Below are 14,099 nucleotides of genomic sequence, written 5' to 3'. Positions count from 1 at the left end.
GCTTGAGCGTCCGCACTGCGTTGGAAACCTGGACTTACAATCGCTGGGCCCGGCTCTCACCACCGTGTTAGCACGTCCACACGGCGTGGCACAGACCTTCTGCCTCGGGGCGGCAAAACAACGGGGCTTGGGCTCTGACCCAGCCCTAGCCGGGCCCGGGCCCTGAGCGCTGGCTGGCCTGAGTCAAAGCAATTGGGGTGTGGGCGGAAGGGGGGCTGGGCCCAAACTGAGTCAGAGCCCGGACTTCGCGGGTGGGGCAGACGCCCTTTCAGGCACCCTGCCGTACCCCACAGCCCTGCACCCCCAGGCTCCCCCCCAAAGCCTGGGCAGAGCCAGGTGTCTGGAAAGGGGCCAGCAGGCTGAGCAGGAGCCGGCTAAGCTGGCCAGTAGGAAACCCTGAGGAGAAGGGGAGTCCTAAGCCCGGCCTCTCAAGGGGAGCTGGGGGCCGATCTCCAGGGGGGATTCCCAGCCATGACCCCTCCCCAGGAGGTCAGCAGCTAAACCTGGGCAGCACAACAGGGGCCTTTCAAACTGAGCCCCCCGCCCCCATTACCGCATGCACCGGGGCCTGGGAGACCCCATTTCACGTCCCCTCCTCCCCTGATGCAGCACCAGGCCCTGAGTAAACCCCTCTGGGGACACCCGCCCCCCCGGGCTGGGGGGGGGGCGGGGGAAGGGAGCTCTCCTGTGGCAGCTGTTCCACTTTGGCTAAGTTATTTCCCGCTGTCAGATGCAGACCAGGTACGGGGGTGAGTGAAAACGTTTGACCAGGGCCGGTGCAACCATTTAGGCGACCTAGGCGGTTGCCTAGGGTGCTAGGGCTTGGGGGGGCGGCATTTTCTTCGGCAGCGACCGCAGCGGCTGGATCTTCGGCCGCCCCAGTCGCCGCCGGCATTTAGGCGGAGGGAGCTGGGAAAGGGGAGCGCAGGGAGGGCCGCCTGCAGCAAGTAAGAGGCGGGGAGCGGCACGCAGGGGAACTCCCAGTCCCCACCCCAGCTCACCCCTGCCCCGCCTCCTCCCTGAGCACGCCATGGCTGCTTCACTTCTCCCGCCTCCCAGGCTTGCGGTGCCTAAGCTGATTGGCGCCGCAAGCCTGGGTGGGGGGAGAAGTGATGCAGCGAAGGCGCGCTCGGGGTGCTCATGGTCGTGCGCGGAGCAGGGGTGAGCTGGGGCAGGGGGGGTGCCTCAGGATAGAGGGTGGGGTGGGAGCTGCCGCAAGGGGGAGCGCCTCAGGGCAGGGGGGGGGGAGCTGCCACGGGAGGAGGCAACGGGAGGGAGGGCGCAAGGTGGAAGTTTTGCGTAGGGCGTGAAACATCCTTGCACCAGACCTGCGTTTGGCGACCCCTGACCTAGGGTGACCATACATCTCATTTTGGCCCCAGAGCAAACAGGACAAATGCTCAGTTTTGCCAAAAAGGAGCTGGGGGGTGGGGTGGGGGTGTTGCAAACTAAGATTTAATTGAGAATGGCCTGGTTCTGCACAGTCATGTCCTTTGTGATGAAAGCATCTGTATTTTTTAAAAAACAATTTCTAAACTAAATATTTGCTGGGGGGGGGATCTATTTTTTGTTCTGTATTTTCAAAACTGTTCACGATTTCAAAATGGGGAAATGCCACTTTCTGCCTGTTTTCTCTCCCTTTTTTCCCCACTGGTAAAGGCTGCGTGTGCGAAAGTGAAGTAGAAATACGTTTAAAAATGAGCAAAATTGACACTTTCCCTTTTCAGTGTTAGTGTCAGGTGTGTGGGTGGGGGGGAAGTTTTGAAAATGTTACTTTCTGAAAATGACACACTCTGACTTCTTAACGTTCTCTTGACGTGCAAGGAACTAGTGCCCCCTTCTGGCCTATGTATGAATCTACTTAGCTTAAGAAAAGGACGGTGAAGGGTAACCACCTGCCTGGAGAACAAATATTTGATGATGGGCTCTGCAGTGGAGCAGAGAAAGGCCGAACACGATCCGATGGCTGGAAGTTGAAGCTCGACAAATTCAGACTGGAAATTTTTAGCAGAGCGAGTAATGAACCATGGGAACAATTTACCCAGGGTCGTTGTGGGTTCCCCGTCACTGGCAAATTTTAAATCCAGCCTGGATGTTTTTCTACGAGATCTGCTCTAGTTCAAACAGGAGGAATTAACTCAGGGCAGGTCTCTGAGGTCATGCAGGGGGGTCAGGCTAGAGGATCACAGTTGTCCCTTCTGGCATTGGAATCTAGGCAAGAAAAAACAAACGTGGACATTGTTCCAGGAAAAGAAAGAAAAAAAGAAGAAAAAGTGTGTGTGTGTCGGGGGCGGGGTGGTGGTGGTCACACTTTCTTTTACTTTTTAACACCCCCCCCCTTTTTTTTCTACTGGAACAAGGGGGAGCGGGAAAAAGTGAGATTGTTTCCCCTCTATTTGTCTCACTTTTTTACAAACATCCTGTGAGATGCTGTACCTTGGGGGAGTGCCCTGCAGCCCCCATATTCCTCACTTCTACATAGTTGTGATCTTGCATATGAAGCTGCCATGTGAGGTATCAGGGGAAAGGTTATGAACTGCTGAAACCCACTTGTAGTGAGGCGGTGTGGCTCCCCTCCTGCCCGGCAAAGGGAGCTCCCTTGCCAACCCCACAGTGGGCGGAGCTACCGCCACCAGTCCCCGCCCCCGGAAGTCAAGGGGCGGGGCAGGAAGTAGAAAAGCAGCGCACCAAAGCTCAGTCAGCCGGCAGCCGCCGCCGCGAGCAGACGTGCCGGCGGGAGCTCCTGGCTGGGAACCCTCCTCGGCCCGAGGCAACTACCCTGCCTGGCCGGAGCTTCCCCGCGCCCACTACGATGAGGAGCCTCCCCGGAGCCGGTACTGGGAGGAGCCCCCAGGATTGCCTAGCGCCCGCTACGACGAGGAGCCCCCCAGACCCTGCTGTTAGCCGGAGGAGCCGCCCGAACAGTCCTGGCCCAACTTCCCGGAGGAGCTGCCGGACCTGCCGCCAAGCCCGGGTCCAGAGGAGCCGATGCAGATGGACTGGCCCGAACCCAGTGCGACCGACGAGGTAGGCCCTGAGGGGGGAATGGAGTGTAGCCCGGGGGTAGCCGACCCCTGTCAGGCTGCGGGCACCGACGTGCCCATGTCAGTGTGTTGCGGTCAGGACCCCACTGACCAGCGGCAGTGATCGCCGCTAGTAGGGCCCCGGGCTGGAACACAGTGGAGTGGGTGGACCTGTGTCCCCCCTGCCACCCCACTCGCGGGTGGCAGTCTCCCCGCTCCCACCGACGCTCCGACGCCTGGGCCTACTTGTACTGCTGTTGCCCAGCCCCTGCTCCAGAGGGCCTGGGCCTTCTAACGTTGTTCCCTGTCACTCAAGCAGACTAACAGGAGACAAGAAGTGAGTCGGAGTGGCTCCCCTCCTGCCCGCTGGAGGGTCGAGCCCCGACCAACTGATTACACTGGTGCCTTCTCTGAGGAGACAAACTCCGGCCCTGTGAGAAAGGGCTAGAAAAGGGAGCGGTGACTGCCTACCCCTCCCCTAGACCAGAATGGACATGGAGTGTATAATCCAGCTGCTCGTGGAGAGTCAGGAGCGGCAGCTGGCCGCCCAGCTGCAGCAGCAGCAGCAGCAGGCGACCCAGCGTGAAGAACAACAACAGAGGGATGTTGCCCACCTCCAGTTGCAACAGGGCCTGCATACGGCCCAGCTGGAACACCAGCAGCAGTTGCTACAGCAGCTGGGGACCCAGCTGCAACAGCTGCTGGTCACTCACCCTCGTCCCGCGGAGGGACCCACCGGCGAAGGATCGGGACCACCCCGGATGGCGGCCCCCCTCCGCTTGACCAAGATGGGCCCGGACGACGACCCCGAGGCCTTTCTAGTGACCTTCGAACGAGTGGCCCTGGTCGCCGGCTGGGCCCGGGACCAGTGGGCCATGCTGCTTGCCCTGTATCTAACCGGGGCGGCGCAGACGGCCTACCGAGGGCTCGCTACGGAGGACGCCCAGGATTACGGCCGAGTGAGGGCCGCAATATTAGACACGCTGGACATCAGCCCCGAGACGTACCGACAGCGATTCCGGAGCCAGGCCTACCCCCCGGGCACTCGGCCACGGGTGGTCGCCCAGACGCTAAAGGAGACCTGCCGTCGGTGGCTCCAACCGGACGTCCGGACAGCGGAGGAAGTAGCTGAGCAGGTCGTCCTTGAACAATTTATTCACACCCTGCCATCCCGGGGCAGGGCTTGGGTGCTACGCCACAGGCCTGCGACTCTGGCCAAGGCCGTGACCCTGATGGAAGACTTCCTCGCCGCTGAAACAGCGGTAGGTCCCCCCTGCTCCCTCCCGGGGTCAGGGCAGACACCTCCCGATGGAAAAGAAGAGGGAAACCCCGGCGAGGCGCGGCAGGTAGGACGCGGACCGAGCTCCCACCAGGAGTCCTGGGCCCGGGGCTGGGAGGTGACCCCTTGGACCGGACCCACGCCCGTCCGCCAAGGACCCCCGGGGGCCCGATGGAGCCCGCCTCGTGGGCCGAGCCAAACGGCCCCCCGGACTCGGCGGCCCAAGCTCGGCCCCTGCTTCGGCTGTGGGAAACGGGGACACCTGCAGCGAGACTGTCCCGACAGGGACTGCAGCTTTGGCCAGATTTGGGCAGGACGCAACCGGGCGCGACCGCCCCAGAACCCCAAGTTCACTGTCCCGGTGGTTGTCGGCCACAAGTCCGCTCAGGCCCTAATTGACTCTGGGTGTGGCCAGACGCTAGTGAGGCAGGACTTGGGACCCCCGGCCGACTCCCACTTAGGGACGATACAGCTACAATGTATTCATGGGGACGTCAAGCCCTATCCTAGTGCCAAAGTCTCCCTAACGGTCGGAGGTGTCACTCGGAATCTGGTAGTCGGCCTGGCACCGGGCCTTGCCTACCCTGTCATCTTGGGGCGGGATTGGCCCGCCTTTGAGGAACTCCTGCGAGCCAAGCCGGTCCTCGAAGCAGACCCCCCGGAGCCCTCATCCGAGGACCGAGCGAGCACCACGGAAGAGGAGCCAGAGCCCACCAGAGAGGCGGGACCACACGAGGAGCCCCCTGAGGGACCCCGCTTTGACAGCGATTTCTGCCAGGACCAGCGAACGGACCCTACCCTCTGCACTTGTTATGAACAACTCGCGGCCGTAGATGGGACCGTGATTGAATCCCAGCGAGCTGCCCAGTGGCCCCACTTTGAACTGCGTCGGGACCGCCTGTACCGGATGGACCGGGATCCGCGCACTCGGGAGCCACGGACTCAGCTACTGGTCCCCCAGTGCCACCGGCGGGCTGTGCTGAAGTTAGCTCACGACGTACCGGCCGCCGGCACCTGGGGCAAGAGAAGACCCTAGCCCGGGTCCTAGGGCGGTTCTTCTGGCCGGGGATCCACCAGGACATAAAGCAGTACTGCCGTTCCTGCCCGGAGTGCCAGCTCGCGGCCCCGCCGGGAGTACCCCGGGCACCCTTAGTCCCCATGCCCCTCATGGAAGTACCCTTCGAGAGGGTCGCCATGGATCTCGTGGGCCCGCTCCCCAAAAGTACGACCGGGTTTCAGCATGTTCTCGTGCTTGTGGACTACGCCACCCGGTTCCCAGAAGCCGTCCCGTTGAGAAGTATTACTGCCCAGACCATAGCCGGGGAACTGGTGAAGATTTTCATGCGAGTGGGGCTTCCCCGGGAGATCCTGACGGACCAAGGAACCAACTTCACCTCTTGGCTGCTCCAACAGGTGTGCAGCCTCTTAGGGATCAAGCAACTCCGCACGTCCATCTACCACCCGCAAACCGACGGACTGGTGGAGCACTTTAATCGAACCCTCAAAAGCATGATGCGCAAGTTCCCTCCCGGAGAACTCCGTCATTGGGATCAGTTCCTGCCTGCCTTGCTGTTGGTGGTCCGAGAAGTTCCCCAGGCATCGACACAGTTTTCGCCCTTTGAGCTACTCTACGGTCGCCGTCCACGGGGACTCCTGGAGCTGGTGCGGGAGGCTTGGGAACAGACGACCTCCCCGACCCAAGGTCTCTTAGACTACGTCATCCAACTGTAGGAGTACCTGACCCAGGCAGGAACCCTAGCCAGAGAGAATTTGAGAGCGGCCCAGAGACGGCAGGAGCGGACCTACAACCAAGGAGCCCAGGTCCGCGAATTTACGCCGGGGGACCGCGTCCTGCTCCTCCTACCATCAAGTGAGTCTAAGCTGCTGGCATGCTGGCAGGGGCCGTATGAGGTGGTTAAAAAAATAGGACCAGTCACCTATGAGGTTCGTCAGCCGGGCAAGCGCAAGGCGACCCAACGGTACCATGTTAACCTGTTGAAGCCCTGGCGTGAACAAGAGGGCCTCCTAATTGACCCGTGCCCGCCCAAGCCAGAGCTGGGACCTCGCGTGCCCCAGTCCGAGGAACCCCTGGCGCCCGCGCTGGGTGGGTCGTTGACAGACGAGCAGCGAAAACAGGCTAACTGTCTCCTGAAAGCGTTTCAGAAGACCTTCACCGCCGTCCCGGTCACACCAACCTGGTCTGCCATTCGATCCAGACCGAGCCCGGGAAGGTGGTCCGGGAAAGGAATCGGCCCTTGCCTTATCGAATGCGAGACGACATCGAGGAAGAGGTCCGGGCGATGCTAGCGTTGGGGGTCGTTGAACCATCCCAAAGCGAATGACGCAGCCCAGTGGTGCTCGTGCCCAAGCCAGATGGCTCCCGCCGTTTTTGCATTGACTTTCGGAGGGTTAACGCCATCTTACGCTTCGACACGTATCCGATGCCCCAGGTAGACGAGCTACTAAATCGACTGGGCGAGGCTCAATACATCACAACTCTCAACCTCAGTAAGGGGTATTGGCAAATCCCCCTCGACGAGGCCTCAAAAGAAAAAAACGCCTTTGCCACCCCGACGGGGCTCTATCAATTTACACAGATGCCCTTCGGTCTTCATGGGGCCCCGGCGACCTTCCAGAGGCTAATGGACTGCCTGTTACAGACACATCACGAATACGCCGCTGCCTACCTAGACGACGTGGTCATCTATAGTCGCCGGTGGGAGGACCATCTGCCCCGGGTCGCGGCAGTCCTAAGATCACTCCGATAAGCGGGGTTGACCGCTAACCCCAAAAAGTGCCGTATCACCTGACAGGAGACGAACTATCTGGGGTATACGGTCGGCGGGGGTCAGGTGAGACCCCTCGTGGGGAAAGTACAGGCCCTGCTGGACTGTCCTACGCCAACGACGAAGCGTCACGTTTGTCAGTTTTTGGGCATCGTCGGGTATTATCGGCGATTCATTCCCCAGTTTGCATCCATAGCAGCGCCCTTAACGGGGCTCCTAACCAAAGATAGTCCCCGGCAGGTGCGCTGGGACGCGGAGTGCGAGGCTGCGTTCCACAGACTTAAGCGCTGCCTCTGTCAGGAACCCGTCCTATACAGCCCGGACTTCCACCGAGGGTTCATTCTACAGACGGATGCCTCCAAGGTGGGATTGGGCGCGGTCCTGTCTCAGGACGTGGAGGGTCAAGATCACCCCGTACTCTATCTCAGTAGGAAACTGTTTCCTCGCAAAAAGAACTACTCCGTGGTGGAAAAGGAGGCGCTGGCCGTCAAGTGGGCCTGCGAAGCCATCCGCTTCTACTTGCTGGGGGCCCCCTTCACCCTGGTCACAGACCACGCCCCCCTTCAATGGCTACTACGCATGAAGGATAACAACACCCGCATCATGCGTTGGTACTTGGCGTTGCAGCCCTACGCTTTCACCATCCTGCACAGGGCTGGCAAGGACCATGCCAATGCGGACTTCCTGTCTCGTATTGGGGAGATGGACGAGCCTGGCCCTGACAGGCGGGAGCCAGACTTAAGGGGGGGGGGGGTGTAGTGAGGCGGTGTGGCTCCCCTCCTGCCCAGCAGAGGGAGCTCCCTTGCCAACCCCCCAGTGGGCGGAGCTACCGCCACCAGTCCCCGCCCCCCGGAAGTCAAGGGGCGGGGCAGGAAGTAGAAAAGCAGGACACCAAAGCTCAGTCAGCCGGCAGCCGCCGCCGCGAGCAGACGTGCCGGCGGGAGCTCCTGGCTGGGAACCCTCCTCGGCCCGAGGCAACTGCCCTGCCTGGCCGGAGCTTCCCCGCGCCCACTACGACGAGGAGCCTCCCCGGAGCCGGTACTGGGAGGAGCCCCCAGGATTGCCTAACGCCCGCTACGACAAGGAGCCCCCCAGGCCCTGCTGTTACCCGGAGGAGCCGCCCGAGCAGTCCTGGCCCGACTTCCCGGAGGAGCTGCCGGACCTGCCGCCAAGCCCGGGTCCAGAGGAGCCGATGCAGACAGACTGGCCCGAACCCAGTGCGACCGACGAGGTAGGCCCTGAGGGGGGAATGGAGTGTAGCCCGGGGGTAGCCGACCCCTGTCAGGCTGCGGGCACCGACGTGCCCATGTCAGTGTGTTGCGGTCAGGACCCCACTGACCAGCGGCAGTGATCGCCGCTAGTAGGGCCCCGGGCTGGAACACAGTGGAGTGGGTGGACCTGTGTCCCCCCTGCCACCCCACTCGCGGGTGGCAGTCTCCCCGCTCCCACCGACGCTCCGACGCCTGGGCCTACTTGTACTGCTGTTGCCCAGCCCCCTGATCCAGAGGGCCTGGGCCTTCTAACGTTGTTCCCTGTCACTCAAGCAGACTAACAGGAGACAAGAAGTGAGTCGGAGTGGCTCCCCTCCTGCCCGCTGGAGGGTCGAGCCCCGACCAACTGATTACACCACTGTTCCAGCTAAATACGTGTATCTTTAGTGCATCTGAAGTGATGAGAATTGTGTTGTGTGGTTGTCACTAAAACACGCTGTAAGTTGGGGAATTAGCCAGATATTAGCTCCCCAGAGACAATAGCCAGGAAAGTAGCCAACACCTGGACGAGGTACTGGCAGCGCGGGCACTGGGGGCGGGGGAGAAGTGGGAGGCATTGACCACTGGGTACGATAGCCTATTGCCCCGAGCTCTGAGCTCCCAGTATCCCATTGCTGCGGCTCCCAGCCCAGCCAGTCGGAGACGCCCCAAAAAACTCTATAAAACGGGGACTTAACAATTGCAGCCAGTGTCAGAAGGGTATTGGCTGGGAATTGCCTTAGTTTTGTTTTAATTTAGTATCTATCTATCCATCCCAATACACAATCATCTATCCCTCCCTCCATCCCCGTGCACACCCATCCATCCCTCCATCCCCATGCACACCCATCCTTCCATCCCCCCATGCACACCCATCCTTCCATCCTTCCATCCCCATGCACACCCATCCTTCCATCCCCCCATGCACACCCATCCATCCATCCTTCCATCCCCATACACACTCACCATCCATACATACCCATACATACACACCCGTCCGTCCATCCCCATACACACCCGTCCGTCCATCCCCATACACACCCATCCATGCATCCATCCTCATATACCCACATCTCTCCCTGTGTCATACATTTCAATGACTACAAGGAGTCCGGTGGCACCTTAAAGACTAACAGATTTATTTGGGCATAAGTTTTGTGAGTAATGAATGACTGATACATTAACCATTATACGATCACATCAAAGATTTTAGCTTTGGAATGTCCTTCCTTTAATAGTAATATTAGAAAAGATTTAAGGCCCCTCGTACTCTCCCCTGCCCACCCCACGTCCATTCACTGCCGATCTGAGTCACTCATTCAGACACACAATTACCTTACACAATTCCATTACATTGTGGTGGCACCTAAATGCCCCAGCCATGCAGGGACCTCACTGTGCCAGGTGCTGCACTGACAAAGGGAGAGGAAGCCCCTGACCCCGATGCCTGGAGTCCTGACAGCCCTGGGAGGGGAGTCAAAGAAGCCCCCCCCCCCCGTCTCAGATCCCCGCTCTCAAAAGCCCCAGGATCCGACCCATGACACTGGGCACTTCAGGGCTGCCCCTGGACATTGGGGTTACCACATCCCCACCCCCGCAGACCAGCTGCGGGTCAGCGATGGGGCAGGAAGGCCGGTGTCCCCCGGACAGACCCAGGCAGCGGTAGCAGAACCAATACCTGCATTCAGGGCAGGCCACCATGGGGCAGCCTTGCGTGGTGTGGCTCAGGAGGGCGTGGCAATGGGGACAGGCCCGCAGCGAGGGGCAGCCGTGGACATAGGATCCTGGGGCCTGGATCTTGGGGGCGTCATGCAGTGCGGCCTGTAGGGGGCAGCGCGAGTCAGCATGGGACGAGGGGTCCCTCCATTCCGTGCGGCAGCCCCAGCAGAAGCAGAACAGCCCCCTGGCCCGCTGGGAGCAGGGCAGGCAGGGGGTGCGCAGGGTGCCGGGCTCCAGGCGCTGGACGAGGTGCTGGCAGCGTGGGCACTGCAGGGCACAATGAGGGCGTGTTAGCTACTGAGACCCCCCGCCCAGATCCCAGCCTGAGCCAGATCCGGCAGGGGGGGGGGATCAGGTCCCCCTCACCTCCCCCAGGACTCACCTGGCGGTAGCTGCCCCTGGCCCCCTCCTGCGCCAGGATTTGGGCCTCCAGCGTGGCCCGGTCCTCGTCCGAGAAGAGCCCGAGTTTGCAGAGCTCCTGCCAGAGCCAAGGGGTGTCCGGGCAGCAGGGGCAGCGGAACGAGGTGACGCCCTGGAGGGGAATGAGGGGACCTGGATCGGCCACCAGCTCTCCCCTGCGGCCCCCGGCCACCCACCTCCCCCACCCCATCCCTCCCTAATTGCCCTCCCCTCAGCCCCTGAACTCCCCTCCCTTCCCCGTCCTCTGCATCCAACCCCCTTGAATCCCCTGAAACCCTCCTCCCCTAGCACCCCAACTGACCCCTCCCCAAACTCCTCCCCTTCTCCTGTCACTCCTCAGCCAACCCCAGCACCCCTAACCCCTCCCCATCACCCCAACTGACCCCTCCCCTGAACCCCTCCCCATCACTCCTCATCCAATCCCCCAGCACCCCAACCCCTCCTTCCCCAGAACCCCAACTGACCCCTCCCCAAACCCCTACCCCTGTCACTCCTCAGCCAATCCCCCATCAACCCCTAACCCCTCCCCTTCCCCATCACCCCAACTGACCCCTCCCCTGAACCCCCTTCCCCGTCACTCTGCATCCAACCCCCCTTGAATCCCTGAAACCCTCCTCCCCTAGCACCCCAACTGACCCCTCCCCCAAACCCTCCTTCTCCTGTCACTCCTCAGCCAACCCCAGCACCTCCTAACCCCTCCTTCCCCATCACCCCAACTGACCCCTCCCCAACCCCTCCCCTTTCCCTGGCACCCCCAGCAAGCCCCCTCCCATCACTCCCTCAGCTGGCCCCAAAATCTGCTCTGAAGCTCCATCCCGCCCCCCCGCGCACAATCCCCTCGACTCCTCCCTCCGGAAGGCCCCGCCCCGCGCCCACCTGCCCATAGCCGCGGGGGTTACCTGGTCCAGCAGCGCCCGCACCCATCCCCGCAGCCCGGCCGCGCTCACCCAGGGCCCACAGGACACCTGCGCTCGCAGCGCCCCGGGGCGCCCCGCACCTGCCGGGAGAGGGGGAGGGTGAGACAGGGCCCGGCCCCCCCGGGAGCTCCCGCCCTTCCCCAGGGGTGACCCCAATTGCCCCACGGGGGAGGGGGAGGGGCCGGAGTCTCACCTGGGGGCCCCCCGGGGGGGCAGATCACCTGGAACTGCTCGGCGAGCGCCCGCCACTGCCCCGACGCCATCGCAGGCTGCAGGATCCTGTGTCCCGGGCTGGGAAATCCCCCCCGCCCCCACGGCCGCTTTCCCTTTCGCTTTCACCCTCCCAGCGGTGCCCAGCCCCCAGCTCTGCCAGTGTCCCTCACTCCCGACCCACAGCCACTGCCAGCCCAGCCCTGCCTCCCCCCCCAGCTCTGCCAGTGTCCCTCACTCCCGACCCACAGCCACTGCCAGCCCAGCCCTGAGCTCCCACCCCCAGCTCTGCCGGTGCCCCTCACTCCCACCCCACCGCCACTGCTAGCCCCGCCCTGGGCTCCCCACCCCCCAGCTCTGCCGCTGCCCCTCACTCCCAACCCACAGCCACTGCCAGCCCAGCCCAGCCCTGCCTCCCCCCCCAGCTCTGCCGGTGCCCCTCACTCCCGACCCACCGCCACTGCCAGCCCAGCCCTGCCTCCCCCCCCCCAGCTCTGCCACTGCCCCTCCCTCCCAACCCACAGCCCCTGCCAGCCCAGCCCTGCCTCCCCCCCCAGCTCTGCCAGTGCCCCTCACTCCCGACCCACAGCCACTGCCAGCCCAGCCCTGCCTCCCCCCGCCCAGCTCTGCCACTGCCCCTCACTCCCGACCCACAGCCACTGCCAGCCCAGCCGTGGGCTCGCCACCCCCCAGCTCTGCCACTGCCAGCCCAGCCCTGGGCTCCCCACCCCAGCTCTGCCGGCGCCCCTCACTCCCGACCCGCAGCCCCTGCCAGCCCAGCTCCGCCCCGCAGGTGCATTAGGTTCCTGGCCCAGAGGCTGAGGAAAGGCAACAGGAGCCGGTTGTGTCGGGGCAGCTGCAGCTCTCACCAGCTGTCAGTAACTGCTGCCAGCAGCACAGTGTGAGGGCAGCAGTTTGTAACGTCAGCCCGGCAGAGCTGGGGGGAGCCCAGGGCTTTGCCCCGGGCTCTGCTCCGGTTAACGAGCCCGGCAGAGCCCAGCATGTGGGGCTGGCAGCCGGGAACCGCAGCAAATAAAGGGAACTGAGCAAAACCGCAGGCCTGAGTCGTACTGGTTTGTCCCGGCTGGCGAGCTGGGCCAATGGTCCTAGAACCAGGCTCCCCTCCCGGCCCCTGGTGTGACTCCGGGGGTGGGGGTGGGGCGATTCCCCCTCACTCTGGTGTAAATCAGGAGTGAGTCCATGGGTGTCAATAGGGCCGATTCCCCCTCACTAACTCTGGTGTAAATCAGGAGTAACATGAAAAATGCTGTTTTCCAAAATGGTTTTGGGTTCAAATAAAACAAAAACATTCAAGTTTTTGGTTAAAAAATGGGGGGAGGGGGACGCAGCAAATATTCTCCCACCATGTTTAAAAAACTGCAGCCTCCTGGTTTTTAACTGAAAAACAAAAACCCGAGTCACAATGATTTTTCCTGCAAATTTTTTTTGTGCAGGGGAGGCAGAGGGGCGGGGGAGGGGAGAGGAGGGGGGCGGCGGGGATGGGAGGGGAGGGGGGCGGCATTTGATGAAAAAACAAAAGAACAAAAAAGTTCATTGTCAAAACCCCTTTTTGGTTAAAAAAAAAAAAAGACCCAGGAGGCGGTTTGGGTTGTAAGTTTGTGGTTTGGGTTTTTTAAAAACTTCCTTTAAAAAAAAACAAACAAAAGAATTGAAAACCGTAATCTGATTTTTCTTTTTTACTTCAAAACTGACACGTTGGTCCCAGCTTTGGTCCCAGGCAGACACGCCAGGGGTGGAGTTATTGTGGGGATCGGCGAGAGGCAGACCCTGGGGTTCTCGGGCTACGTCATTACCCCGACCCCGGCAGGCGGCTGACACCTCCAAGAACTTCAGCGGGGCTCGGGTGTGCTCAGCGCACACCGGGCCGTGCTAGGTTTGAAGGCTATGAAGTGAAGGTGGCTGGGTGCTTCCCGACAGGGCGTTTTCCCACCAGCAGTAAATTTCAATGAAATGGCATTTGGAGCCGGGCTGGGGTGGGGAAAAACAAGCAGCCTTTTGCTAAGAGGTAGGACGGCCCAATGGTTAGTACAACAGCCTGGGACTTAGCAAGCCTGGATTCAATTCCCTGCTCTGTCACACACTCCCTGGATGACCTTAGGCCCAACTCCATGCCTCAGTTTCCTCATCTGTACCATGGGAACAAGAGCCCTGTCCTTCCTCATGGGGGTGTTGTTAAAGAGAGTGAGGGGCTCAGCTGCTATGGGAACGTGGGGCCAGAGAAGCTCGCTGCCCCATGGAATTCCTTCCCGGGAGAGGGGCGGCTGGATTTATGGCTAGGAGGAGGTGGAGGGAGGAGAATGTTCCCATCTGTTTGGACAGACAGACTGATCTGGGGGCGGGGGAGGGTGAGAAAAGGAGGTGGGGCTCTTCTAAGCTCCACCCACTTAGTAAAGCTTCTCCCACCCAAGACATAATAGTGCAAATTACCATGGTGCAGCTCGGCAGTCCGGGGTTGGCCTGGGCTACGTTGGGTC

General features: G+C 61.5%; 1 protein-coding gene across 1 annotated transcript; it reads right to left on the bottom strand.

Annotated features, from left to right (window-relative positions):
- Positions 1 to 9,461: 9,461 nt before the first annotated feature.
- Positions 9,462 to 11,675, bottom strand: LOC120390393. The gene is made up of 4 exons (XM_039513034.1): positions 11,588 to 11,675; positions 11,377 to 11,474; positions 10,440 to 10,589; positions 9,462 to 10,324 (listed from the first exon to the last, which is right to left on the bottom strand). Exons 1-4 carry the CDS (start codon positions 11,655 to 11,657, stop codon positions 9,839 to 9,841), a joined length of 804 nt encoding a protein of 267 aa, XP_039368968.1. The 5' UTR covers positions 11,658 to 11,675; the 3' UTR covers positions 9,462 to 9,838.
- Between the last annotated feature and the right edge of the window lie 2,424 nt (positions 11,676 to 14,099).

Source organism: Mauremys reevesii, linkage group 24 (genome assembly GCF_016161935.1).
Source record: "Mauremys reevesii isolate NIE-2019 linkage group 24, ASM1616193v1, whole genome shotgun sequence".
Classification (NCBI taxonomy): Eukaryota; Metazoa; Chordata; order Testudines; family Geoemydidae; genus Mauremys; species Mauremys reevesii.
The sequence above is the reverse complement of the archived record's forward strand: the minus strand, read 5'-3'. Positions and strand labels throughout refer to the sequence as shown.

What these genes read in the sequence shown, in the direction of transcription:
- LOC120390393 (XM_039513034.1), bottom strand. Translation starts at nt 11,657, where the DNA reads ATGGCGTCGGGGCAGTGGCGGGCGCTCGCCGAGCAGTTCCAGGTGATC. An exon ending in TGCGGGCGCTGCTGGACCAG is followed by an intron (nt 10,590 to 11,376) that starts GTAACCCCCGCG and finishes ATTCCCCTCCAG; the next exon opens with GGCGTCACCTCGTTCCGCTG. An exon ending in CCAGGGGCAGCTACCGCCAG is followed by an intron (nt 10,325 to 10,439) that starts GTGAGTCCTGGG and finishes TGTGCCCTGCAG; the next exon opens with TGCCCACGCTGCCAGCACCT.